The 26,365-nt window shown below is 43.4% G+C and overlaps 5 protein-coding genes across 7 annotated transcripts; 1 reads left to right on the top strand and 4 right to left on the bottom strand.

Moving 5' to 3' along the window:
• Window positions 1-1,507: 1,507 nt before the first annotated feature.
• LOC117769066 (zinc finger protein 205-like) lies at window positions 1,508-5,344 on the bottom strand. The gene is made up of 4 exons (XM_034597656.1): window positions 4,359-5,344; window positions 3,826-3,944; window positions 3,572-3,689; window positions 1,508-3,430 (listed from the first exon to the last, which is right to left on the bottom strand). Exons 1-4 carry the CDS (start codon window positions 4,771-4,773, stop codon window positions 2,436-2,438), a joined length of 1,647 nt encoding a protein of 548 aa, XP_034453547.1. The 5' UTR covers window positions 4,774-5,344; the 3' UTR covers window positions 1,508-2,435.
• Window positions 5,345-5,517: 173 nt separating this feature from the next.
• On the bottom strand, window positions 5,518-11,078 carry LOC117769068. Of its 2 annotated transcripts, none has more exons than XM_034597661.1 (6): window positions 10,798-11,078; window positions 9,503-9,897; window positions 8,896-9,020; window positions 8,233-8,293; window positions 7,532-7,635; window positions 5,518-7,487 (listed from the first exon to the last, which is right to left on the bottom strand). In XM_034597661.1, exons 2-6 carry the CDS (start codon window positions 9,834-9,836, stop codon window positions 7,425-7,427), a joined length of 687 nt encoding a protein of 228 aa, XP_034453552.1. In that variant the 5' UTR covers window positions 9,837-9,897; window positions 10,798-11,078; the 3' UTR covers window positions 5,518-7,424. The 2 variants fall into 2 exon arrangements, with proteins under 2 accessions (XP_034453552.1, XP_034453553.1); XM_034597662.1 differs by having other exon boundaries at window positions 5,518-7,490; window positions 7,546-7,635; window positions 10,798-11,077.
• Window positions 11,079-12,311: 1,233 nt separating this feature from the next.
• On the bottom strand, window positions 12,312-14,065 carry mif (macrophage migration inhibitory factor). Its single transcript, XM_034597434.1, has 3 exons — window positions 13,855-14,065; window positions 12,705-12,877; window positions 12,312-12,581 (listed from the first exon to the last, which is right to left on the bottom strand). The coding sequence occupies exons 1-3, from the start codon at window positions 13,960-13,962 to the stop codon at window positions 12,515-12,517; spliced, it is 348 nt and encodes a 115-aa protein (XP_034453325.1). The 5' UTR covers window positions 13,963-14,065; the 3' UTR covers window positions 12,312-12,514.
• Window positions 14,066-14,528: 463 nt separating this feature from the next.
• Window positions 14,529-20,247, top strand: si:dkeyp-121d2.7 (zinc finger protein 696). Of its 2 annotated transcripts, none has more exons than XM_034597423.1 (5): window positions 14,529-14,887; window positions 15,228-15,571; window positions 16,744-17,051; window positions 18,442-18,553; window positions 18,723-20,247. In XM_034597423.1, exons 2-5 carry the CDS (start codon window positions 15,262-15,264, stop codon window positions 19,766-19,768), a joined length of 1,776 nt encoding a protein of 591 aa, XP_034453314.1. In that variant the 5' UTR covers window positions 14,529-14,887; window positions 15,228-15,261; the 3' UTR covers window positions 19,769-20,247. The 2 variants fall into 2 exon arrangements, with proteins under 2 accessions (XP_034453314.1, XP_034453313.1); XM_034597422.1 differs by having other exon boundaries at window positions 15,217-15,571.
• A 328-nt stretch (window positions 20,248-20,575) lies between these two features.
• On the bottom strand, window positions 20,576-22,712 carry LOC117768930 (endonuclease domain-containing 1 protein-like). The gene is made up of 2 exons (XM_034597427.1): window positions 22,266-22,712; window positions 20,576-21,305 (listed from the first exon to the last, which is right to left on the bottom strand). The coding sequence occupies exons 1-2, from the start codon at window positions 22,569-22,571 to the stop codon at window positions 20,700-20,702; spliced, it is 912 nt and encodes a 303-aa protein (XP_034453318.1). The 5' UTR covers window positions 22,572-22,712; the 3' UTR covers window positions 20,576-20,699.
• Window positions 22,713-26,365: the final 3,653 nt, after the last annotated feature.

Below are 26,365 nucleotides of genomic sequence, written 5' to 3'. Positions count from 1 at the left end.
GATGCTTTTCTCACATAAATTCCAAGCACCAGTATTGTATACAGCCCCCCCCCAGCCTGGTCAGCTGTTCATTTGTTGCGTATCTCCCCTGGGGCAAAGCTGCTTAGAGCAAAAAAGGAGATTACAAATATCCAACTATATAAACAGAAAACACAGCAAAGCCTGTGTGACCCTCACTTATGAAAGAGGGCCACACAGGCTTTGCTGTGTAGGTACACACATGTACCTATTTTGAGACCCAAATCTGCATAAAGATTTGGATTTCTATGTGACCTGACACTTTCATCTGCTCATAAATACAGCACTTACACAGTATGTTCACCTAAAAGGTCTCTAAGAGCTGACAGCTTTACTCAGTGGGGAGTCAATCCTCTGACATTAACAGTAGTCCAGTCACACAAACACACACTTTGCCCCTATTTGACTTATAAACCCATAAACATGAAACTGTAAGTAAGACTTAGAATCATTCAGAGTAATATACGATTAAAACTGTGAGCGTAATAATACAGGGAGAGGCAGACACAGGTGACCCCTGGGGGAGGGGAGGTCAGTAGTGGCGGTCACTGAATGTAATCGTTCTATGAGCAAACCAAGGCATCAGCAGCCCAGGGAATACATACATACACATGCACACACAGCTTGTCCCGGCCTCGCTCAGCAGTTGAGACTGTGTGTGAAAAGAGAGAGTGAGAGACAGGGACAGACGTCTCAGCAACCTCAACAAATCCCACATGCTCAAGGCCTTTCTGTATGTAGGTGTGTTGTTACACAGAACTGTTCCCTCCTAACGTGATCTCATCGAAAGTGATGGGGGATGAAATCCAGTAGTGTGGCTGTGTGTAAAAAATTAAGTACAACTGAGGATTCATCAGTTTGTGTAAATCAGTCTTTTAATCGTTTACTTTTTTTTCTCAATTTTAGGAAGAGTCATGAAACATCGCTACGGCAAATAAAACAGGATATTTGACGGGAGCTTTTAAGTTTTGCCGACCTCTTCTTTTTAAACAAATGTGATATATTGTTGATCCAGCAGACATGAGTACAAAATCCAACTTTGTGTATCCAGTGTATTATGCTGCAGTAAAGTGATAATAACACAAGGGAATTTCATTCTAAAAACCTAGATGCCCACTTGGGTCGCCTATTCCTCAGACTGCAAAAGCCACATATGAGCTTCTGCTGTACTGATATTATATATTGATATTTTTACACAGAACTAGTACATATTTTAACCTGCAATGAACTCACTTTAGGAGGGAATGTTTCAAGGAGGAACAATTAATGGGACAGATGACTTAATGTACATGAGTGCACATGAGCATTGTCTTAAGGCAGGCCTGAAAAGATGTGAACCTCTCCTTTAAGGATGAACGACTAATGTAAAAACATCATGCTGCTATTAAAGGATTTTGCTGAAACTGCAGTTGGTTTTACAAACACACGTCAATACAAACTGCAGGAGAGAAATGTGTCATTTTACAGGTAAACACATGAGCCCAGGGTCTCATATACACACACTTTGACTTAGCATTTTAAGCACACACATCCAATTGAGCGAGGGTATGATGACAAGTGCAAACGTTGAGTGAAAAATGTAAAACTATAGGGCAGACTGTCAAACATGCGGTGAAGGGCTTCTAGCTATGTGCAATGATATCCATAACTATTTCTACAACTCGTTTGCATGTTCACACTGCCCCCTGGTGTCTGACAATCAGCAGTGCAACAATATTAGATTATTTGAATGCATTGTTTCAAGTTGAGGAGAACAAACCGTTTTTTACATGAGTATATTATTTAATTTCACTTTGCAAAGACAGGATGAAAATAAAGGCATAGTCCTTTAACAACACGGTTATGTACTTTTTGCAATAACATTTGTATTTTAAGCACAGTGTAAATATGTTTGAGGAGATGGGCAGTAGATAAGCACAATGTTGCATGCTACATGTCTAAATCTAATATCAACTAGCCTTTTTTACTGGCTTCATTAAAAACTGGGTACTTCTCTCATCTAGAGTAATGAAATGGTGAGTGGATTTGTTCAGTGACTGACAGGGAGGAAAACCATTGGAAGAATGGGTCAACCTGGAGATTATTTTTGTACAAAAACAGCTAATACTGTTGCTTATTATAGCCAGTCAATAATACAGTGAAAACAAAGTGTTTCCTTCTTAGTGTGACCCTTAACTCTGACTTGAATCATCATTAAAGATAAAATGAAAGCAGAAATCAAATCTATTTGATCTCATACTTCATTTATAACAAAACCTAATGGCAGACTTCATTTTATAGTTGCGCCACATCAAATAAAAAAAATTAAAAAAGTTCATTGATAAATTCAGGCGGGACTCAATCGGCAGCCCTGAAATAAGCTCCTCGGGTTTGACCACAAAATTAAAGTGCAGAACCATCTTTTTTTTTTTATCTTCTCAGATGGGATTCTGGCCTATGTCAGGCTCCTGCTGGTCTTCCATGTAGTAGGGATCTCCTTGGTGGACTCTGTGATTGTGCACCCTCAGGTTCCCCCTGTGAGCAAATCTCTTCCCACACTCTGTGCAAGCGAAGGGCCTCTTCCCCATGTGAACATCCCGTTGGTGGGCCCTCAAGTTCCCGCTGCGGGCAAAACGTTTACCACACTGAGCGCAGCCAAAAGGCCGCTCCCCTGTATGTGTGCGAGTGTGAACCGTCAGCTCGGAGGGAGTGAGGAAGCTCTTTTCACAAAACTGACAGGGATGCAGTCGGACCCCCGTGTGGCGCAAAAGGTGTCTGCGCTGGTGGGAGGGGTATGTAAAACACTTGGCACAGTATGGACATGTGTAAGGTCGTCCATTCCCTCCACCAGGAGCCGGAGGGTGGCTGAGGGCATTTGTGTGCCGTAATGTGAGCGACTGCGAGTTGGACTGTGGTCTTAGAGGGTCTCTGCTGCCCAATGCTGTAACTCGCCGTGTATGATTGATGGTGCCTCTCCCACCCCGGTCATCTCTGAGTCTCCATGGTGATTCGCCAGTGGGAGCTTGGGGTTGATCCTGCTGAGCCTCCCTCTGCCCGACACCCTGACCCTGCACGGAGTTCTGACTGGAGTCCTGGTTCTCAGCCTCCTGGTCCAGGAAAGGGAAAGAACTATTGTCACCTTCATTGCTGGTCTCGTCAGAGCCAAAACCAGGTCGGAAGCAGGATGCGTCTGTGCCAGTGCTGCTGCTAGCTGGCCCAGGGCAGCTGGTGCCATCTGCCTGCAGATTCTCTAGACCGGACATCCTAACTCGAGCGGCCTCCAACGCTGGTAACCAATCCCCTGGTTGAGCTAAGCCTGGGTCAGGCCTAGGAGAACAACGTCCACTCTGGGAGATGGAGAGAAACGCAGTGGAGGCTTGATCCTGAAGGGGTCTGTGGTCTGCACTGCGACTGCCCTGGTCCCAATGAGACACTGGAGACAAATTAGGGAGAAAATTGACACTTTCTTCATACCATCTATATTAAATACTCAAAAAGATTTTAGAGGTAATCTTTCTCTAGCATAAAAAGGGTTAATGGTTAATAGCAGGTCAAGAATTGAATAACTTGTTACATTTGGACTTGGCTTGTGTGATAGACAAAGTATCTATCTGCCTCTGGTCCCCAGCAGCAAGGCTTCCCTCTGCAGTTTGAACTGCGACAGACCCCAGGTTAGGCCTTGAACCAGCACGCTGTGGGGAATAGATGAAACAAGTCTGTAAAACTCAGGAAAAACCCAGTGCAAAGCAAGGTTCCCATGACAGAAACCAAAATGATTGAACTACTTCACTACATCAAACTTTTGAATCACTGAAGGCGGGGTCTGACCTCATGTTTTACTGAAGCTCCATCCTGGCCTGTCACCTCCTCTTTCAGTCCACTGAGGCTCTGACTGAGCCCTTCTACTGGGTCTGGGTGAGAAGTCACATCCTTCCCCACATTAAGTCCTGTGCAAGAAAAGTAAAGGTGGTCAGTTTATCAGTAAGTAAGATCATGCAAAAACTACTGCACAAATTACAACAAAACTTGTTACAAGGATACGATATGGGTCAGGGAGGAGAGGAGAGGAGGAACCCATTAAATTATGGTGCATCCGGATCAGAGGCACTTTCCCTTTTATTTCTAATTGCGAGATAACAAGTTTTACAACAGAATTCATGGATCTGGATTTTTTTTTTATCAGGCATGTTTAGGGGACTGACATTTATGAATGCGTGCAATTTGATGCAGATCCAGATAAAAACGAGGATCAAGTGAATATAAATGTGGTTTCATGAGGGGACGCTAGGGCCTTGGTTGAGGTGTGTCAGTCTAACTTTAGTTTTACTCTTCTGACCTACAACCATGATCTGTATTATTACCTGATCCTGTCGGGGTCTGCTGCCTCATGCTGCCCTCTCTCTCCGCCGGTGGCATCTCCCCTTCCCCGCTCTTCGCCCGCTGCCTCCTCTCCACCTTCTCCAGCTTGCCTCGGAGGATGGAGATCTCCTCGGTCTTCTGCACCAGCTCCGCCTGCTGCTCGCACAGGCTGCCCTCGAAGATCTTGGCGATCTCGCACACGGCGGCGGCCAGCAGGGAGTCCATGACGGTGGCCAGCTGGGCGTGGAAGGCGCTCCTGACCGACTCCATCGCCCGCAGTTTCACCGGTGGAGCTTTGATGCCAACGACCGAGTCGGCGCGCTGTTTACCTCTGCGCCCGGCCTCCGCAGGCAGCCGCCGGGGAGCGATGTGGCCGCCGCTGAATGCTCCTCTGCCCTGGCACCTAAGAGCTGCCATCAGATGCTGCCATGCTGAGAAGCTACGACATATCTACGCTTTATTTCGGCCATTGTCTTTCATTTAAAATCCAATCTCCTGTTGGCTCACACCTGATAGTCTCTATATCAATAAAGCTTTATTTATTGTATTTCGCAGGCTAACGCTTCTACTGCTGTATACAGTGATAACATTCAATGTGGTGCAAGGTAGAAATCCAGTCTGCATAGTATAATACTACAAACGTGGTCTACTTCAAGCTAGCTTAAAGAAAACAGGTTGTAAACAAGCAACGCGGTCAGTGTTTTGACGCACGCTAGCTAGCATTAGCTGAAGCTAACGTGTAAACAAGAGACCCAATGAAGCGTAGCTAGAGCTATTGCTAGCCGGTTTAAGGTCGTACTCCAGCTAAATACTGGAAATACTGCAGCGGATACAGGCTGAAGTCGGTGATGGCACGACAGTCGGTGGCTGCACGTCTTCACCGGTCTACGTTGAATCCATGAAAACGCTTCACAATCAGATTAGTTTTCTGCGTCCTCCGGCAGGCAGGTTGTCTGTGACGGGATCATGGTGCAAGTCTCGCGATAAGAGAGAAACGATCCAGGCACTGCAGAAGAACATGAACTCTTTAGATCCAAAATAAATTATTTAAGTTTGATAGAGATTAAGATAACTTACATTTTCAATATCGTGGTGGGACCACACCTTGACTTAATATACAATGCACACTGCTTGAATTAAAGAAACAAATATTTGAGTATATATATATATATGGGTTTTATTGGGGTAATGTTGACAACACATTAATGTAGCAACACTATAATGACCCCCTTCCCCCCCTTTCAGGTAAAATAGAACAATAGGTTCCTTAGACAACAACTACTACTGGGACAATAAAAAATAATAATAATACCAACGGCTATTTATGGGAAATTGTGTCCATGTTGTTTCTTAAGTCAAACAACCAAACTCTGAATCCACAACAGTGAAATATTATATCTGTTGAGTAACAGGAGAGACAAGATAACTAGTTACATAGAGTCTCCAATCAAGGGCATCATCTCTCACTCTGAGGTGACTCAGTCAGTGAGGTCGTTTCTCTAATTCTGCTAAAACCTGTAGAAATGACAAAACAATTATTTAAATTAAATAAAACAACTAAACTGTACTTTAAGAGAACAGTAGATAAATACATACAGGTGACTTAATATGTACTCACAGTAAATACATAGACAAGGCAATTATCCATGCAGCTTCTACCAAGGTGGCTGTTTAAAAATATACTCGACCGTTGCAGCCAATAATGTAGTCAACGTGTAGCTCTGCTTTAAGGCAATATTGGTTTTCATTAAATTTGTCAAAAACACACATTTCATTTACAATGTTCTCTGAATGCTTTCAATTTACAGCAATCATTTGTCTCCATCACAACATAAAAGTACATTTTAAGCTTTCAAGATTTGTCCAACACCCACCAATATACAAACCGGTTTTAACGTCATTGGTGAACTTTTCAATAAAGTAAGGTTTTTTAAATTGCCATCAAAACTATATCTTGATGACAAGCTAGTTGCAAACACAGATGATAGCACAGTATTGTTTTATCACGGGTTTTACAGTAAATGACAGAAATGGAGAATACGAATGTGGATATAAAAATCATCTTAAGATACACCCGATTATGCCCAAAACTGAACAGCTAAAAGGGATAGTAACACAAGTGACAACATCTCATTATTCATTGGCCACTATCCGACTGTTCTAACTGGCTTTGCTGTGGCAATCCGCCATGTGGTTTCTGATGCGCCCTTAACTGAAGAAGCCGTCTCCGCAAACCTTGCAGACATTTGGCCAATCCCTCACACAATGCTTTGTATATCCTGCTCTTCTGGAAATACCTTCTTGCTCTGGATTGGTGTCGTATAATAGCATTCACATTTTTTTGTGACAGTATAATTGCAGAACACCCCCTACAGATGAGGGGCCTCTCTCCTGTGTGGATGCGATAGTGTTCAACAGGCATTTGTTTTGTGTTAACTTCTTACACTCCAAGCAGGTGAAACCCTCAGTCGTTTGTACACCCATTGTTTTCCATTTGCGACTCGGCTTTATCGCCTTGACTGGGCCCTCTCTCAACATTGTTACTGCTGATGGTGCTACTCGAGTCTTTGCTGGGAGAAACCGAAGCCTCTTCGGTGTCTTCTAGAGGCATGGTCCACGTCATGTCTCCGTTTGTCTCAGCTGACTTCCTTTTGTCCTGGTGTATTAACATGTGCTTTTCGAGTGACTGATTATTGCAGTAGTTCTTCTGGCACACACTACAAGCGAATGGTTTTACGCGCAAATGAAGGTGCATGTGATGGAGGAACTTGCCTCTCGAAGGAGACGTTATTGTGCAGTATGGACAGCTGTACCTTTGAGTGCGCCCGTCTTTCTTGGTCATCAACATCAGGCTTTCATCTGCTTCTCTTGCCGACAGTTTCTTCAGTTTTTTGCAATGTCTATTATGAGACATGAGATCACGTGGAGGGACATCCCTTTGGCATCCTTTGCATCTCGTGTGTGATCGTGCGTGTATACGTAGGCTATATTCTCTATTAAACTCCTTCTGACAGACTTTGCAGGTGTAGATCGTCTTACCATTTTCCACCGTCTCCTGTTCTGTGGTCTCAGTTGTGCTTTCTCTCTCCTCTCGGCTGCTCATCACTGTGCATTTTTGTCTTTCTTCTCTTCTCAGACCTATACTTGCTGTTTGGTCATAATTTTCTTGGTTGACATCTTGGGGCAATTTCGTCTGGTGGCTTCTTTCTGTTTTATGTTGCATTTCTTGTTTGTACACTGGTAATATTATTGTTTGAGTTTGCTTGTTTATCGTGGAACCTATGACAGAAAAAAAATGCCAAAAATGTTACTGTGACCCAATGCAAAGTATTGGGTTACATTTAAACCAATAATGTCTCATTTCACCCAGTTTGAAAAGACAAAAAGAAACATTGTGTGTACTTTTGTTGTACCTATGTATAGGGTTTTTTAAATATGCATCTTTTTTATTATATGGCGACCCCATGTATAAACCATTTTAATCCTTCAGGTACACCCAAAGTACCCAGGCAATTTAGTCTTTAACATTCCATTTTAACATTGTTTGCACTGGTAAAAAGTAGGTGTATATTTTGCAACCTGTACTCTGAATAATCCACAATTTTCACCAGTCCAAACTTCTAATAAAGAAATAGTCCCTGTAGAAACTCCCCACTGTGTTACGGTGGATTATCCACTTTCTGAAAAAAGGTGATGCTGACGCAATTTTTAAACAAAATTTCGTTAATGATAAACACCATAAACTCAATTCTTCGCCCCAAATAGTTGGGAGTGTAAATCAAAGGAAATGTGCCATTTAAATATGTATTCTGCCAATACTAAATATTTACAGCACAAAAAAGATTTATGAAAGAATTAGCTAAGAATGAAACCCACATCTCAAGGATCTCCTGACACCGCGTGGTTGCTGGTGGGAGTCAGTGGCGCCGATCACCACCTAGAAAATAGACGTTTTTGGTTAGACTTGATCTCCAATGATACACAAAGCAAAGCACTAGAGAAAATGTGTACACGTGTGTCTGTGTAAGCAACCAATAATGAGATCATTTCCTTGGATGTTTTGAGACTGTCATGACTCTGCCTCACTGTGCGTGAGGGAATACACTGGCTCTTTAAACCCAATTACAGCTGAAGACAATGCAGCCTAACCTGACAAGTTGGATACACCCAACCTGTCATGAAAACTAGTCAGTAAAGTATAAATCAGTACTTTGGCCTTTCCTAGAACCTTAAGGCCAGAGTATAAAGGTCACAGGTTACAGAAATAAAACATAGTTTATTTATGACAGAACATTTCTCGTCTATCTAACATCTCCAGAGAGCCATTCATGTTTCCAGGGCTCCAGTCAAGGATGACCACACTTGTACTCCACTGTAATATATTGTGCAGTCATCAATGCCTACATGATAGGGTGCGCTGACAAATTGTGCTGCCTGCCTCTAGAGTCAACACAAATAAACAGGTTGTCATCTGCAGTTTTCTGTGCAGCTCAATGATGCCTAATTGTGATGCCACCACATCCACAATCAGTTACACACCTCTTGCTTGATGACTGGAATCCGGTGCAGCGGAATCAACAGCTTGCGAAGTCGGACACTGGGACACGCATCATCTCGCTTGGTCGTGGCCTCATCGCCCAGGGGAGCACACCAGTCGTCAGGCACTAACCAGACCAATTTACAAAGGCATGAACATTATCAAGCTGCATATGGGAGCCTTATATTTTGTGGCAGCAGGAAATGTAAATGCATGCACACACTTAAAAATGCTTGTTCTTTGCTAGTCTAGCGTGAAATTTGAACTTATGCTGGTTATTGGACGCTTTAGTTTATTGTACAATATTTAGTGCAATTACATTTTCATGAACCTTCAGGGTTATAATTCACCTAAAACTACTGACCATGCCTCGATTAAAGTTATACAACTTGTAAGTTCTTACACACCTTCTAAAAGCATCTTGCTATATACTACTGGTGTATTAGGAGTTCCTTTGTAAATGGTAACAATACTAGTGCAGTTATGTGTACTACATCTATGTAAAAGTGTTTTCACTGTTAGTTCACATCAAAAATCTTAATTACCTAAATAATACCCAAGAACTGTAGAAAAATTAAAACATGACAGCAGCATGTTTTGTCAAGTTACCTTCAATATCAATCTCAGGAACATCAGCAGTTTGTCCACAGAGGTTCACAACAGCCTCAGGCTCTCTTTGATTGCTTTCTCTTCCATTTGTCCGAGTTTTATTTATATCCGCTCCACTGTCACCTCCAAACTCATGTTCCTTCAGCTTGATCTCTGCAGTCTGTAACTTTATTTTGAGATGAGCCACCTCCTCGCCTTTATTCGCCAGCTCCGTTTGATGGTCATGTAAGCTGCCCTCAAAGATCATCATTATCTCACACACAGCCCTCCTCAGGACTGACTCCAAGGCTGTGTTTAGCTGGGCCCTGAACCCTCTGACTAGATAGTCAGACATCTTTGAAGATGTGACAGTTTTGTGTGACGTTGTACTGGTCCTTTCGTTATCAATTACCCCCCTAAACAAATAGAGAAGAGATCAGGTTAGGGTCATTTACAAAACAGCATATTGTTATTTAAACTTATCAGGGCGTAGGTTTAATGATACTCTGAGCATTCCTCATCCATATGACCAGGGTTTAGAGCAACCAGGAGACCAGCAATGAGCCATACTGGCAGAATGCATGTAGAGGTGGTCTTTTTCATTGTGTTTCATTTAAGTGTGGACCAATACTTTTTAACTTAAAGCTGCTTTCAGTCAGGCACTGAACTCCAGCTGGTACGTCCTGCCTCCTGAACGCCGTTTCCTCCCTTGCTCGAACACAACAGACAATTTTCTGTTTTTGTAAACGTGTGTAGACGAAGAATCTCCCGCAGGGTTTTTCAGAGGTAAAAACAGTTCAGGTCTGACAATGACTTTTGAGAAGAAACCAGCAAACCCAGAGATCAATACATTAGTCACAATGAGGGCCTAGCCAAAAAACTATTTTCATCAATAGCAATATCTCAAAGGTTCATTATATATCTATATAGGCACCCATTGTGATCCAGTGAGTGGGTATAAGACACAAACTTTAACCTTCACCCAGGAGCTGAAATCAGTATTTAAACCTAAAATAAACAATGACATTTATTGTGATATTCATCGATAGACTAACATGAAACTTTTCATTTCAGGCCATGTCAACACATCATTTGTTGGATACACACTGGATGATCTTTTCCTGTGATGCTGGCTCACTTGGTGCCGAGAAACACCAGACGTTAGATTAGCTAGCTAAGTCTATTGTTCACTGAATGAGTTTAACTATGAACGAGAGCAGTGTGCAGCTGTTTTCAACTTGAAGAAACACTGTTGTGATCATTATTAAGTTAGAAGCTGATGTTACACATGGCGGAAGATTGTTGTCGTTGCTCACCGTGCGGTAGAAGCAGAAAGCAGCTTCGTCTGTGGAGGTTCTCGGTCCGCAGCTTAGTCTGGAGCCCGGGAATGTGTGGCATGAACCGCGAACAGGCTCCTCCGTGTCTGACAACTAACTACGACATCCACTGTTTGATTCCCCTTGTATTAAAGACAGCACACCTACAGCACGTTAGAATGCAGGTCCGCCATTTTCACTCTGCCAGCCCGGGCAAGGGAAGCCCTCGATGTTGTAACGTCATATTCTACCACTTCCGCTTCCTCCTCCTTCAGTAAAATATAACAATAACTTCTCTTTTTGTTCTTTTCATGGGTTTTCAATTTGATTTAAAAGTATACAATTTAAAATCTTGTGTAAAACAGAATTTATAAACCCTGTTACAATGTAATAACATTTTTATACACATGAATATAAACCTGAAATGATTCCCTGAAATCAGCCCTGTTCCATAAATGAATATAATTTGTATTAAAAATAGACACAAAAGTGCCATATTCAGTGATTTAAAAAAATCTATGTGAATTAGATAACTGGTATCTAACTGTAACTTCTTTATATTTATACAAGGTCCATGCATGAAATGTAATTCAGCTGCAGTTGTACATGTTGTAGATGTTGCATTTTATGGGGGTATTGCCTAATTTAATTGCCTTTTTTTCATTATAGTTTAGGTTTTTCTCCCAATTCTGATCAGGGGTTATCTTGACAGTCACTCTCTCCAATGTTTAAATGGTTCTTGAGGTGTAAATAACGGATCACTGTCCTGCTGTTCCCTTTACAGACTTTTTTCCAAAGTCTAATAAATTCACACACTGCATTTGTTCGAGGTCCTGAGGTAGAATAATTGATCTTAATTTTCTTTATGTAATCTTTTTCATCTCAATAAATACTGATTGTTTTACCGGCTTTCTTTTAAGCTATCTTAATCCTGAGGCCAAACAAAAGCTTTTGCGCTGAAAGATATTTCTTCACTTTTATCTTATATCAACAAGATGCTCAAACAATTCAGATGCTCTAAGAGGTGGCAAGTCAGGACAGATGAGAATCTGGGGCTTTTTTCATAGGACATCTTGACATGTCACAGTAGGTACAGTACGTGTAAATAGTATTAACTAGAATGGCACTCAGAGATATTCTTTCATCAATATTCATGAATGATTCCCTAAGAAATCAATGAAAATGTTGCAAAATCTGACAATAGAAAGAAAGTTAAAAATAATTCTTGGATCCACCCCCTGATCCAGATCTGCACCAAAACTTAATGGATTCTTTCCTGACCTATGCAACATCCTTCCACCAAGTTCAGTGGTAATCCTTCCAGTAGTTTTTGGGTAATCCCACAAACTAACTAACAAACAAATGCAGATGAAAACAGAAGCTCCTTAACATAACAACATAAAACATCTTTTGTTTTTCTATGGATATTTTCCAGGGTAGAATCTAACAGCAAAAACTGAGTTTGGAAAATGTTGTGCGTCTTCATGAGGCTGGAGTATCAAGGAAAGGAGTGATTCATTTATTGTTGACATGGTTTACTTTATTGCATTTAAAACTGGGAAAGGGTCAGTGCAAAGCTAAAGGGTCCTGCTAAGTGCTTATAAGACAGGCGTACAGTATCAGGTGTCTGCTTTTTCATTCTGTCACTGTCGACTACGCTTGTACAGGTTACAAAATACTGGAATGGTTTTTCCATGTCAGTGTGTTCACCTCCGCCTCAGGCAAAGGTACTGTTGTTCCAGGCTACGTTGGCTGCATCCATGTCAAAAAAGTTAATATAAATCCTGAAATAGACACACAGGGATAGAGGTTAATAGGATTGGACTTTCACATCGAGTGTCCCCATGCAGCCTTTACTCATCAAACTGGCAGCAGTGAACATACAGGTAGATCCGTGCATTTCCTACCTGTCAGGAGAGATGCCCAGGTGTTTGTTGAGGAGACCACACAGAAGTTTAGAGTACTTCTTGTTGTGAGCGCCACTGATCTTTCCAATACTGTGAAGGGAGCAGAGTGCACAGGGGTCTCCCTTTCCTCCGAACATCATCATTTGGTCAGGGTTGATGTGCACAGCTATATACTGGTAAACAAAAGACAGATATATACAACAGAAGTCAGCCCACACTGGATGAATCTGTAGTGGTGTTAGTTGTTGAGGATCTTGGCCTTTTTAAACTCTCCGTTTCTTATTATTTTCAGATATTAAATTATTTCAGCCGATGAAGTGTTAGTAGCCTTTGCCTAGAGATGCTCCAATACGAAAACATTGGAAATGCCCGATACAGCCAAAAATGTGGGGCCGGGCATCGGTGAGTATGCAAATCTATGTACCCTTCAGATACCACTTCTTTACAGGGTTAGTGGCTTACAACTGTTACATACGAGTTGTTTTATTTTTTTAATACACTGGTATTGGACCATTGCAAAGTCTAGGTATCGGAAGAAAAACATGGTATCTGAACATCTCTCCCTGTGACACTTGAAAAAACAAATTGATTGAATTAGTCAAATAATTTGTACAAAAAGGACAACACAAGCCAAACAGTGTTATTCACGTTGTCCATTCTATGTCATATTAGAGTCATTATTTTGAGATTATTCATTATTCCAAATTGATAAGTCATTATTTTGAAAAGGTTTTTTTTCTTCAATAAAGTGGTGGACATGGGCTTCCATAACAAATCAAATCTTCATAGTATTTGTTATACATCCTCAAACGTGCTTGGAGATGTCCTCAGTTTGTATGACACGATAGAACATTTGAGGTCAGCCTGTGGGTTCAGTGAAATCATCGATCATTAACTCCTGCTAACGCTCTTCAAACATTTGTCAGAACCACAGACAGCCTGTGATCAGGACTGTGTTTGCATAATTGCACAAGATAAACGTGTGTATCATTCATTCAATAGAAGGTATAGAATGTCTACTGTAACTTTGGTCTAAATGTCAGTCAGGCTTCATGCACAGGTCGGAGTTAACTCAGTGTGAGGAGATGTTGCGTGATGGAAACAAACAGGATTTCTGTGAACAGACAGGACTGAGCTGAGCCCGGCCTACCTGTGCAGGTTTGCCCATTTCCTTGGCCAGCTCCTCGGTGGCCTCGGACAGCAGCGCCGCGGGCACGTCGCCTTTGGCCACGTTGGTGTTCACCACAAACATCGGCATCTTGACTTCTGGTTGCAGGTGGTTGCAGTCGCCTTCGCTCGCTGCAGAGAGGATGCGGATCAGCTGACACACACACACACGGGCGGAAGTACAGACTGAATCTCCTCTTGGTCGTGTGGAGGGTGTGCAGAACATGTGAGTGAAATGACCACAACGCCTCTATTCGGTCTGGAGGATTCTGGTGGCAATGCACGCTGGACACAACTACTATTATAACATCTGGAAATTAGTTTATTTTTGTGGTGTACATTATTTGTTCCTTAGCACAAGTTCTTATAAAATGTTAAGCAGAAAGTGATGAGAGAAATGTCAGTGCGTGTTCTTTCTTCTTCTTCTTTGGATTAGGGAGACTAGACGCTTCAATGGCGCATTGCTGCCCTCTACTTGTTATTACAAGTCCTTTAAACAGTCATTTATATGCTGTACATATACATTGAATATAATACTGGACTGATTTCCCACCATTATCTTCAGTTTGGTCCAGTTGACCAGTAAATTCCGCAGGGTGCGTTTTTATTTCCTGGGTGCGGCCGTTCTGGAGTGTAGGGTAATTACGGTACCGCGCATGCGCAGTGCGGTCAGACATCAGTCAGCGGTGCTGAAGGAGGCGAGAAGGAAAACAGTGGCAGAGGGAGCGAGGGAGCGAGAGGCGGCAGAAGTTGGACGGTGCTTTCCTTTGTCGCCGCGTCTCGTCGCTGCGTTCACCGAACAACCACCGAGCTCCCCCGGGAGCAGGGAACCCGCGGCGTCGGTCGCCGCTTCGCCTCCACTCCGCCAGCTTTCCTCGGAGGGAACACGAAGCTAAATTAGCCGAGCTGCTAACACATTGACTTTAACAGCCGAACGGAGGCTGCTGCTCCTCCGCTTCAACGCTGCTGGATGTAGAACCATTATACAAGTTTAGCAACAAGCTAACCCGACACAGGTGATGTATTTTAGTATTTATTACACCGTAACTCCACCGTTTGACGTTTTAAATCACGGGTAACGCGCAGTATGTGATTGAACGATAATAGCGATTGAATAACAATGTATTACAGTGTGATTCACGCTTCACTGTCGCCATAACTGGCAACTATCGACAAATAAAGTTGATTTTTCTAACTGACATCGATTACATGGGTCTTTATTGGGAATGTTCACAAGCTAAAGCTAAACAACCGCGTATACAATGTGAAACTTCCGTGATCCAAGCTGAGAAACTGGCTCAAATGTGATGATGCATCGTGATAATAACATTTAACTTGTCATTGAAACCACATCAGGTCCGCTCCCGTCCATCCACCCCATCCCGGACCCATGACCACGATGATGGAGGAGTCGGTGACCACGTTCGAGACGCATCTGACGGCTGTCATGGACAGTCTGATCCGGGCGTCGGTGTGCGAGATCACCAAACTCTTCCAGGAGACGGTGAACGACTACCTGGTGGAGCTGTCCCTCAACAGGAAGGAGAACGACGCGCTCAAGCTGCGGCTCAGGCTGACCGAGAACAAGCTGAGGACCGAGCGCAAGTACGGGATGGGCTGGGCGGCCAACCGCCGCAACGCCGGGATGGAGGAGGAGAAGAGAGCCGGAGGGCGCCAGAAACGCAAAGTTGACATGGCCCGTAAGTATCACTAAGGCTGGCTTGAGGATGACCTGTTCCTCTTCATCAGGGAGGGTTACATCATTTCCACATTGTGTCATACACGTTTATATAAAGCTACAGTTATTTGACACCTTGCAAACATCCTCCATGTTTCAGTGTGCTTGTGTTTTTTTTTTAATGTGAGAAACTGGGTTCTTGCTGTGCACTCGGGGCTTATGTGAAGACGCACTTGTTTTGTTGGAAACCATCTGGCAAGAGCTGATCTCTCCCTCCCTCCTCTCTCTCTCCCTCCCTCCCTCCCTCCCTCCCTGCCTCACTCCTCCGCCTCCTCTTCATGATCTCTCCCTCTGTCCTTCACCTCCCCCTCTCCTCTCTTTCTCTCTCTCTCTCTCCCTGCATTCTGTCCCTCCCACTCCTCTGTGCTTCTGCACACCCGCTCCCTTCCTGCCTTGCTCCTCTCCCTCCCCCCACCTCCTTCACTTCTCTCTGCCGCTCTCCAACTCTTACCTCCTCCCCTTCCCGCTCCTCTCTCCTTCACGCCCTCTCCCTCCTCTCCCCCACACGCCCCCGCCTCCTCCTGCTCTGTTCTCTCCTTCATCACGTTGCACGCTCACTCTCCCACTTCCTCCCCTCCCCTCCCCGACCTCCTTCCCTCCACTCCTCTTCCGCTCCTCTCCGCCACCACTATAATTACACACTGCCTCTCTACTTCCACTTCTCCTCTCTGTCTATCTCTCTCCTCTTCATCACCCCCCTTCCCTCTCCTCCTCCCCTACACCCTGCCAACTCCACTCCTCCCTCTCCTCTCTTCTCTTCTCTGTCACATGTTTCTCTCTCCTTTCTGCTTTCTTGTCTGTCCTTCTATGCCCCCTCTCTCCTCACTCATTCATCACACTTCTCCTCCCCCTGCTCCCCTTCCTCTCCCCCCGAACTCCCCTCCGCTCCTGTTCTCCTCTGCCTCGCAAATCCCCTCCTCCTTGTCTCCTTCTTCTACACCCTCCTCTCTCCTTCATCTCTCCTGGCCTTCCAATCATCTCCTCCCACTCATCCTTCTCTCCCTCTCATATTTCATTCTCTCTCCTTCCTGTCTCCCTGTTCCCTCCCTCACTCCTGCCCCCTCCCCTCCTTACTTCTCCTTCCTCTCTCAATCTCGCTCCCACCCTTACTTCATCTTCCTCTCTTCTCCACAGGAGGCAAGTCAAAGAAGGGCCCGGCAGCAGCCTATGGCAAAGGCTGGCCTGGAGGTGTGTGGGAGGAAGAAGGAGGTGGAGGTGGCAGTGGCAGCAGTAGCAGTGGCGGGGGCGGAAGAGGAGGAGGAAGTGGAGGAGCTGTGGGGATGGTGGCAGGAGCAGGAGGAAGAGGGGGAAAGGAGGCCAGGGAAACGTACCTCATCCAGTTCCCTGGGGATGAAGAGGATGAGGGAGGGATGGCGGAGGACGAGGCAGGGGAGGGCAGCCTCAGCGGTGAGGGGGAGGAGACGGCCAACATCAAAGAGGAGGTGAGGGAGATGGTCTTTCTCAGAGGAGGAGGAGTAGGAGGAGAAAGTGGCACAGCATCTCTGCACTGCTCAGAAGCTTCATTTAGAATGAGAAAGAACGTAGACAAGAAGAGAGAGCGGTGATACAGAGACACGGAGACAGTTTCGCTTGTGTTCTTCAGCCATCAAATCACTGCAGAGATGTAGTGGATAAAGGGAGGCCACTGATTTGATATTTAGCCTCCAGAGGGCTGCGTTGAGTACGGCACTCCACATCTCAAGTGCAGTGAGCTTTTACTGGTAGAGGTGAAAAGCTGTTTGCTATTCCACTGCATGACCAAATGGCAGGACACCGGTGGCAGATTGAGGTGGTTATTGGCCTGGAGGCTATTCTCTCTGGCCCCCCTTTTACTCATCATGCTTTTCCAGAAAAAAAGCTATTTATTGCCACATGTATAAGTGTGCTAGGATTATTATATGGCTCTTATGGACACACTTAGGCTGCTGTAGCATACACACTCACACTATGAGACAGCTTTTAGCATAAACGGCTTTTGAAAAGGGGAATTTACCGTAACCTGTAGCTTTCTAAACCAACAGGTACAACAGCTGCAGCAGTACACAGCTCCTCTCTTCCCTGAGGCCAAAAACCACAACATCCTAACACAAACACAGATTGAACCACTGTGCAAATATGAGAAAAACAAAGCCCAAAAAATACAGTAAACATAACAGCAACACTTAATAACAGTATAATGCAACAGCAGCACAATTACAGTTTTTATTCCTCCACGCCGACAAAAACCATGTCCAGAGGCACGATGGTTTTGGGTGTTTCATCCGTCCCATTCTCATGAATGCGATATCTCTGTAACGCCTGGAGGGAATTTCATTAAATCTGGCACAAATTCCCACCGGGACTCAAATATGAAGTGACGAGAATTTGGTGGTCAAAAGCTCTAGGGAACTGCCTCATGAAATGTGTTTTTGGCCATAACTCAATAATTCATATGCTAATTTAACATAAATGTGAAATAGGAAAAAATAAGGAATTTTCCAATTTAGCCAACCAAATCTTCCTCCTGATCACCTGTGTTTTTTCTGGAGATCATTCACTGCTCTATGAAGAATATACTGAATATTGTTGTAGGAGTGATACCTGCATCAACAGATCCACTCTTCTGCTAAATGTGCTAACGTGCTATTAGCCTCCCTGTGAAGTCTGTCAGGGTGTTTTCATGAATACTAAAACAGCTTTAAGAAATATAACCAATCGTGTTCAGGTTCTTTTTAAACATAACAACCATGACTTAAGGCTATGATAAACAAAAGCCTATACATTTATCACTAAATAACATATTCTGCCAGATTACTGTTGATTGTTGTTTTAACTCTGTTTCCCTTTATGTAGTTTTCTCAAACAGAAGGTTATCAGCATGCCTCTCTACAGCTATTAAAGGAGGCTATGAAGATAAACCTGTCCAACCAGAACCTCCACACAGGCTCCAGAGCCCAAAGCGAAGGTAATGAGCCCAGGACACACTAATGGAGGGAGGGAGCATTATACCAGTGTAGTACTCAGAGTCCAATAGTTGAAAGTGTAAATGATTGCACATGCCAGCTATCTCACCATCTTTCCCTCCTTCACATCTCTCCTCCAACTCCTCTTCCTCCTCTTCTGTCTCTACTCAGGAGATCTGTCAGATCGTCCCCCGTCCCTTCATCCAGGAAAGAGAGAGGAGGAGGACTGGGAGGTGGGCTCAGCATCAGAGCCGTCAGAGGGTGGCATGACCGTGGATGAGCTGAGGGGTCTGGAGTCTGCGCTGAGGGCTGAGAGAGGCCGTGAGCAGGCTGCCATTACGGCTTCCCAGCCTGTCAGCCCCGAGCCAGAGGTGGTTCGAGGCAGCGATCTCAGCTCGCCGCCCAAGTACATAGGTCTCGATGGCATGGAGCAGGATGGAGAGCTGGAGCCTCAGCCGCCCACGCTGCAGAGAGAGGACCAGATAGGGCAAGGCAGGGCAAAGGACAGCTTGAGTGCAGGAGTGGAGCTGAGGTTAGGCTGGTCGAAGAAGTTGAGAGAGGGCGACCTGGAAGAGGCAGATATGACGGGAGAGGATGTGTTGGAGCATGGAGAGTCCGAGCACCCACCCCACTTGTCTGCTCCTGGGAGTGTCGGGGAGAGCGAAGGGGAGGAGGAGGAGGGTGGTGGAGACCTGCTTCACTTTTGCCCACAGTGTGGAGGAGGCTTCACCACAGAGGCTGAGATGGAGGAGCACCCATGTCCACTAGGAGATGCCCATTTACAGAACAGCAGTGCAGAGGAAGGCCTTTTCCCTTGTGCCCACTGTGGCAACACATTCAGTCACTCCTGGGCTCTAAAGAACCATGAGTGTGCCTGCGCTGCCGAGCGGCCGCACTGCTGTGAGATCTGCGGGAAGCGCTTCACACACTCGCGCTCGCTGGAACGGCATCATCTGGTGCACACGGGGGAGAGGCCGCACCGGTGCCCACAATGTGGACGCAGCTTCAGTCGCCTTGGCAATTTGGAGCGGCACCAGCGGATCCACACAGGTGAACGTCCGTACGGGTGTGAGGCGTGCGGAAAACGCTTCAGCCGTGTGGAGTACTTAAAGAGACACCAGCTCATACACAACAGTGAAAAGGCAGCACTGCAGTGCTCCAACTGTGCGAGAGGATTTAGTGATGTGGAGCAACTGAAAAACCATCAGTGTTTTTAAAAACTCTCCTTCAAATCTCTGGCAGAAACGCAAAGAAACAGACGGCTTTCAATTGAAGGTGGTAGAATTCAGGTGATGAAAGTGACTGTTACCTGCTGATTTGGAATCGTGTCTCTTACACTCTGACAGGATGTGAAGTGAAACTGAGTTAAAGAAGCAGAAACATGTGTGGATGATTTTTGTTGAGTAAATATAGAAGGCAGAGCTGAGAGGGCGACAGGTGTATATGGTGTTTCTCTGTAGGAGGAGAAATAAACCTCAGACATTCAGCCATTTTAATTGGAGGTGTACAAAGCTTTTACTTATTTATGATGAACAATGAATGGTAATTTTTGAAAATCTTTATATTCATAAATCCCTCATGTTAACCTTGTTTTTCTCTGACAATGTTATTGACAGCTTGGTGTTTTGTATGTTTGTGTTTTGATCATATCGTTCAGAAATAAATATTTCAATTCATCAGAAGGCTTCTTGCCACACACAGCTTGGATTTATTGATAATCACCGGTTTAGTGGTACAAGAATAACAAGAACATATTTATCAGAAACATTCATTTCCAATCATCATGAGACAACTATAAGCTAGAATAAGGTTGTGACACTAGGTGGCGTGTGTCTGCACTTCCTGACAATTGGACACCCATAAAACTCAGGCGCTGATACATAAAGTGTGAGCAGGAAAGTTAATGCTAAAGCACTGTCACCCTTTGTTACTGTCAAATTAAAAATCAAAAAGTGATTTGCATGTTCACGCTGTGTTTTCAGGATATCTGCCAACTCCTTAAAAGACACTTGATTGAAAAAAACTATTTCAATCAAAATCATCACATCCTGGTTAATCAAACCATCTCATTCAGTAATTAAACAGTCAGGAAGGGAAGGGAACACAGGAGATGCGGTGACGACTGCATTTAAAGCATATTTTTCTTTATTAGTGGCACTGTCCAGCAAACAGACTGATGGGCATCCCCAGCCTTTGTCCCAAGATGTCTTCCAGAGCCGTCAAACTCATCCGCTTCACATCATAACCTCGCACCGACCTCCTCGCCCTCAGGTTAAGTGGCACAATCTCCTGTCCACTGTCTGGGTCATTTCTTCCCACCGCTGCGTATGTGGGGAAAAATGTCCGCTCATGTTTAGGCAGGTCAGATTTGTAGGTGGGGCAACAGTAGGCAGACCACATGTACTCAGGAACAGACACTCTGTTGTTGATCGAGCGCGCTCCTTGCTCATAAGGCAGGGCCCCTGTGATCACATACATCGGCCCCTCACAGAACGCGTTGAATTGTCTCATTACTGCCTTCTCTAGACGGTTCCAGGAGCCAGAGTTGGAGCCCGCCTGCTGGGGGACAATGTTCGTCAGGGTGAAGGTGGCCTCACGGTTCTCTTTCGTTTTCTGGTGCATGCTGGGATTGAGGTGGCCTTTTGTGAAGTTGGAGTGTCTGTAGTCCTGGAGCACCGCCTGGCTCTCGATCACGTTCTGGTCCAGAGGGGTGTGAAAAGGTTTCATCTCAGAGCTGGCACGAGAAAACGCCAACTAAAAGACACGCAGGGAGAGAGACACAGAGACATGTCAAAAAAAGTGTTTTGTTGCTTATTGATACTTTATGAAGCTTAGCAAGTTCAATCAGGATGACTATCTCCGTTCTATTCAGTCACAATTCACTCTGACCCTCCCCATCAGCTGTCTGTTGGAGGTGTAATCCAATTAGATTTTGCCATGATCTCAATCAGCGAATCATGTCGTTACTGTCAAACTTTCAATGTGTTCTTCTCTCTCTCTCTCTGTGTCACGTCATTGCAGGGATTCACTGTGACCCTGTTCCTCACCAATCTCCAGTCTCCATATCCAGCTCCCTGCTCAGTCCACTTATCTCACTCAGATGCTCAACATGATCTCATCTATAACACATCACTTTCTTCTTTTATTGTGCCTGGTTTTTTAATTCATCTTAAAAATGACTTCATATGGAAACACACAAGTAAATAAAGTTTTGTTCAACAGTTACAAACTTTTAACAAGTTATATTAACACAATTATTAACTGTAATTCAAACAAACTTCATTAATTTGTGTGTTACCAATTTTAAAAAAAAGTTAAGTTAATTAGTCTTTTCAGTATTTTTAACTGAACTCTCTCCTGATTTAAATATTTTTGAAGTTACAGTTTGAAAGACGGTTTCTATCCTTGTGCTTGGAGTCAATGGCAAAAATTAACTTCTGCTGCACTTCCTCCCATGTTACTTTTAAGTGTGATTTCTGTGGGTGATCTTCCGAGTTATTTCAACTCACTCAACTCTGCAATTTAAATTCACTGAGCCAAAGGAGTAACACTTTGTCTTTACCAAGAGAGAGCCCATGTCAGAACACTAGTTTTCCCCAAGATTCTTAGCTTATCCTCACACACCATATCTCAAACAGTAACACTGAGCAGAAAACGTATAGTATTTACAGGACGCGGTTGCCCCTGGACATGATTCACTGTTTTTCCACTTACCTGTGGTTCGTACATCCAAGTGCTATTAGGACGTTTGCCGTCTGCAGGGCCGAGTGTGTAGGCAGAGTACAGTGGTGTGCGATGCTCTCTGTGGTACAGGCTGGCAAAGTGATACTGGTTTTTGTAGCGCTGGCATATCGGCTGGTACCCGGCTGCATTGATGCCCTGTGGCGGAGACCTGTCATAGAAGAACTCAAGGCACTTGGAAAAGTCACTGCTGACCTCTCCGAGGACCAGGCCACCAAACCAGGGCAGGAGAAGAAGCAGAGCTCCTGCGGAGAATTGCAGCATCTTCCTTTGAGACATCTTGTAGGAGGCTGGCGGTGTGTATAAGTCTGCAGGAGTCAAACGTCAGCGAACACGGACTTCCTCTCTGACAAAACTCCAAATTTAAACAAGACCTATATTTCCTTTATGTTCAGCGTCAGCGTCTTGCATGCGGGTCCTTGTGAGCTGTTGCTGAGGTTTCCTCTTTTATACACTTGCAGCAGGAACCCTGTGGGTGACAGTTTAACACACCCCCAACCCAAGCATGCAACCAAATGTCCCTGTTAACTGGTAAAGGCTACTTTCTGAGAAATGGTTTGCATATCTTTTTTTAATCGGTCAGCTGAGGTTGAGACAATGTTGTTTCGAGTCTAAGATTTTGGAAACTGTTGCAAAGTTGCATCCCCAAACATGTAGATATCTTCTACCAGCGATCCTTTTCATATCACCCCAGTCATGTAGGTCTGCTGAGACATGAGACCGTTTAGAAATATTTAGGTTAAAGAGAATGAAACACCTTGAGATAATATTAAAGAACTGATTCTTGGTGTACAAGTTGTTGTCTTGTTAATGTCTCCTCCAGGCTCAGGTTGTTAAGGCTGGATTAAGAAACAGGGCCCCCTTCAGGTGATGCTGTATTTTTATTCAGCGTGTGTGTGTGTGTGTGTGTGTGTGTGTGTGTGTGTGTGTGTGTGTGTGTGTGTGTGTGTGTCTGTGTGTCCTGCGCACTCGTACTTTCTCCAAGAGGATGATCCATCGGGAGACACAGGTGTGAAAAAACATGAGCGTCTTGCATGTTGCAGAGCTCAGTATCCCACATAGCAAACTAGTTTTAGTCCAGATTTGGCCCACACTGTCACACTGTCATCCGGCCCACTTATTGCGTTGAATGATGGGGGGGTCCACACCTGTTTGCCAGATCTGTGCCACAAATGCCATAGCAATACCGCATGTCAACCAAAGGTGCTAAAGGTGAGCCTAATTTATTTTTGTGCTCTTTGAGCCATATTCACCATTTATTAGATGAGCCACTTTGGCATGATTGCCGCATGATTCCTCTGAGCAGATTAGACTTTCTGTCTCCTCCTGGTTTCTGTATGATCTTATGTTCTCTCTCGCTCTATGAAACTCCCCTCATTGTGGGAACTAGAAAAAAATGACATAAAAGCTCTATATTCTGTACGTAGTACTTCTGTTATTTCACAATTTCACATAAAGTCTGTGGCATATTTTTCCCGTTACGTGCTTCGTGTGTTCGTGGGAAAATCCTCTGCTTCAGTTATTTTACACAAATCTTTCAAACATGATCATTTTACTGGAGATTGTGTAATTGTTGAGGTTGTGGAAAGGACATAAAGAAGTTGGGAAACCAGAGTCATGTACACTACAAATAAAAGCCATGAGGTAACTTGGATGAGTACAAATATTTGTCAATGGATTGATTCAAAATAGAAAAAGGTCACGCTCTGAGCTACAAACACAGATTTTATTGAAAGAAGTCTTTGCTCTTCTGCTGCTGTTTTGTGTGTATGTGCATCGTGATTGTATTGACACAATTAAGACAATTTACAAATGAGTGAATGGGCATTAGTTTTCCAAACAATAGAACCCTTTTCAATATCAGTGACTGCCAGGACTATTGTCAGGATTCAGGTTCTCTGGAGGTTTGTGGAAAAAAAGGGTTTAATCAGTGAACAAAGCAGCAGAAACTGTATGAAACTTAAAGTGTGTCTCTGAGATGCAGGTGGTAGACTGCACATCATGAAAATCAGAAAATGAGAATGTAATAGGTAAAATAGAAAAAGTTTGTTGGAGCATCAACTGGTGTCAGGACCTTGTGAGGACAACATGTTTTTCAGACTTTTGTCACTTCTGTCCAGCAACTAAGGATGTTTGGATGTTCTCCCTTCTGCTTTTCTGAAAGACTGCACATCACGGCCCTCTGGTGTGCACCCAGAGGAACAACTGTTCAGGTACAAATCCAGGTCAGATTGGTGAAACCGGCTGCCCTGTGAGTAATATCGCTGAAATAATAGTCACTGGTGACGAGGATGGTCGAAAATCACCATATCTTTTTTTTCCTCACCATAGTTTCTGTTGCCACACAGAGCAGAGCTGCTGAGTCTTGGTGACATGCTCTGTGTCAGCAAGTTTCCCTACTTCTTCCTGGATCTGGGTTCCTGACTCAGAGGCTGCAGGGCGTGTTTTGGAATTTCTATTGAACACCAGACGACCTGTCTGAACTCAGTCTGAACACTACTGTTTCACTCTGAAGCATAAAGCGGAAGCAATCATATTCGTATAGTCCCCAACAATAGAGATAAAGGTAAAACACAAAGTTTTCAGAATGTAAAAATATATAAAGAGCTATGCAACATGACAGCTCTCTCATTTAATCATTGGATAAATTAGTAAATAAAAGTTTGTTTATAATAACAAAGTTAAGTTCTAAACTATACTATCTTAAAATGATTGTAATGTATTATTAAGCTGCAGCAATAAAAACCATGAAGGGATGAAGTTTATTTATTGTTTAGCATATATAGACTAGATTGTCACAGAGTACCTCATAATAAACAGGCCTAAATAAATAAACACAGACTAAATAAAAAATATTGAGCTAGTTTTGTTCATTCAAAGAAATCACTTACCTATAGATAACCCATGCAGATAACTATAAGTGTTTAGGTGTTACATTGTTCTATTTATATATAGAGAGATAAATATATGATTCACAGTTAGGTAAAGTAAATGCTATATGTAAATAGTAACAACAAAAATCTCTGTGCAACACATTAAGTGACGGCTTGAACCCACTTGGTAAACACATTTTGATTTTTAAACAGCGAGTTCATAATGTCGAGGCCTCATTATAATTACTGCTGTTATTTGATTAATCTCACTCAATATCAATATTCAGAAAAGAAAATGAGTTGCTCCAACCCAACATTGTCCCTGTTGAGGAAGTTACATTCAACACACATGTAACTATGGAAATAACATATTAACCCACAACCTTTTGATCAGGAACTGTGACCAATGGTGTTATTCGTTTACCATGACTTACTCACAGATGCTTTATTGAGCAATTATAAGGTATCTGTAAAACATGGATTTTTTTTTACCTCTGACCTTCAGGAAGGAGGATGTAAATGATCTGAATCATATACTGGTCTATTTATTAACAACTTGGAAACAATTACTGTTCATCTGCAGAATTGGATCATGAACGTCTCCACTATGAGCTCAGCTGATTGACAGTATCAGTACAGATGAATCACAAACTTTTGTTGTTGACTTATAAGAAGTAAGAACTCTATTGATTTACCGACATTGATATGATATGTGCTTATCACGCTTAATCAAGCACTGTAAACAGCTCTACTTTATCAGACAGATGATTCATCACCTGGTAACCAGACTGATTTTAAAGCTTATAAAGAGAGCTGATTAAAAAAAGGGCAGATATGATCAGTGTCAACATTTGTGTTTGCCGATATGAAAACTTTTATTCATCAGAAAAAACAATACAGGAAAAATTTGCAAATATGTTCATATTTAATACAAAATTTGTTTATTTTCTCAACACAAGTTCTATAAAGTTGGTTGTGTTTTCGTTTTGTTTATACAGTAGTTGAAATGTCAGGCCTCAATTACATTTCTTTGACATAAGGGTTCGATATCAACGTCTTAGGAATTTGTTTATTCTGAAACAAATTTTGGCTGATATATATAATGTGGGAAATGTTTTACTGCCTAATATTGTTATCAGCCTTGGCCCCCAAACATATTCATTTCATTCTGTGCTTATTAGTGTTCTGCTTATTTTTAAT

Source organism: Hippoglossus hippoglossus, chromosome 10 (assembly GCF_009819705.1).
Source record: "Hippoglossus hippoglossus isolate fHipHip1 chromosome 10, fHipHip1.pri, whole genome shotgun sequence".
Classification (NCBI taxonomy): Eukaryota; Metazoa; Chordata; class Actinopteri; order Pleuronectiformes; family Pleuronectidae; genus Hippoglossus; species Hippoglossus hippoglossus.
Note: the sequence above shows the minus strand (reverse complement) of the source record. Positions and strands in the feature narration are given on the sequence as shown.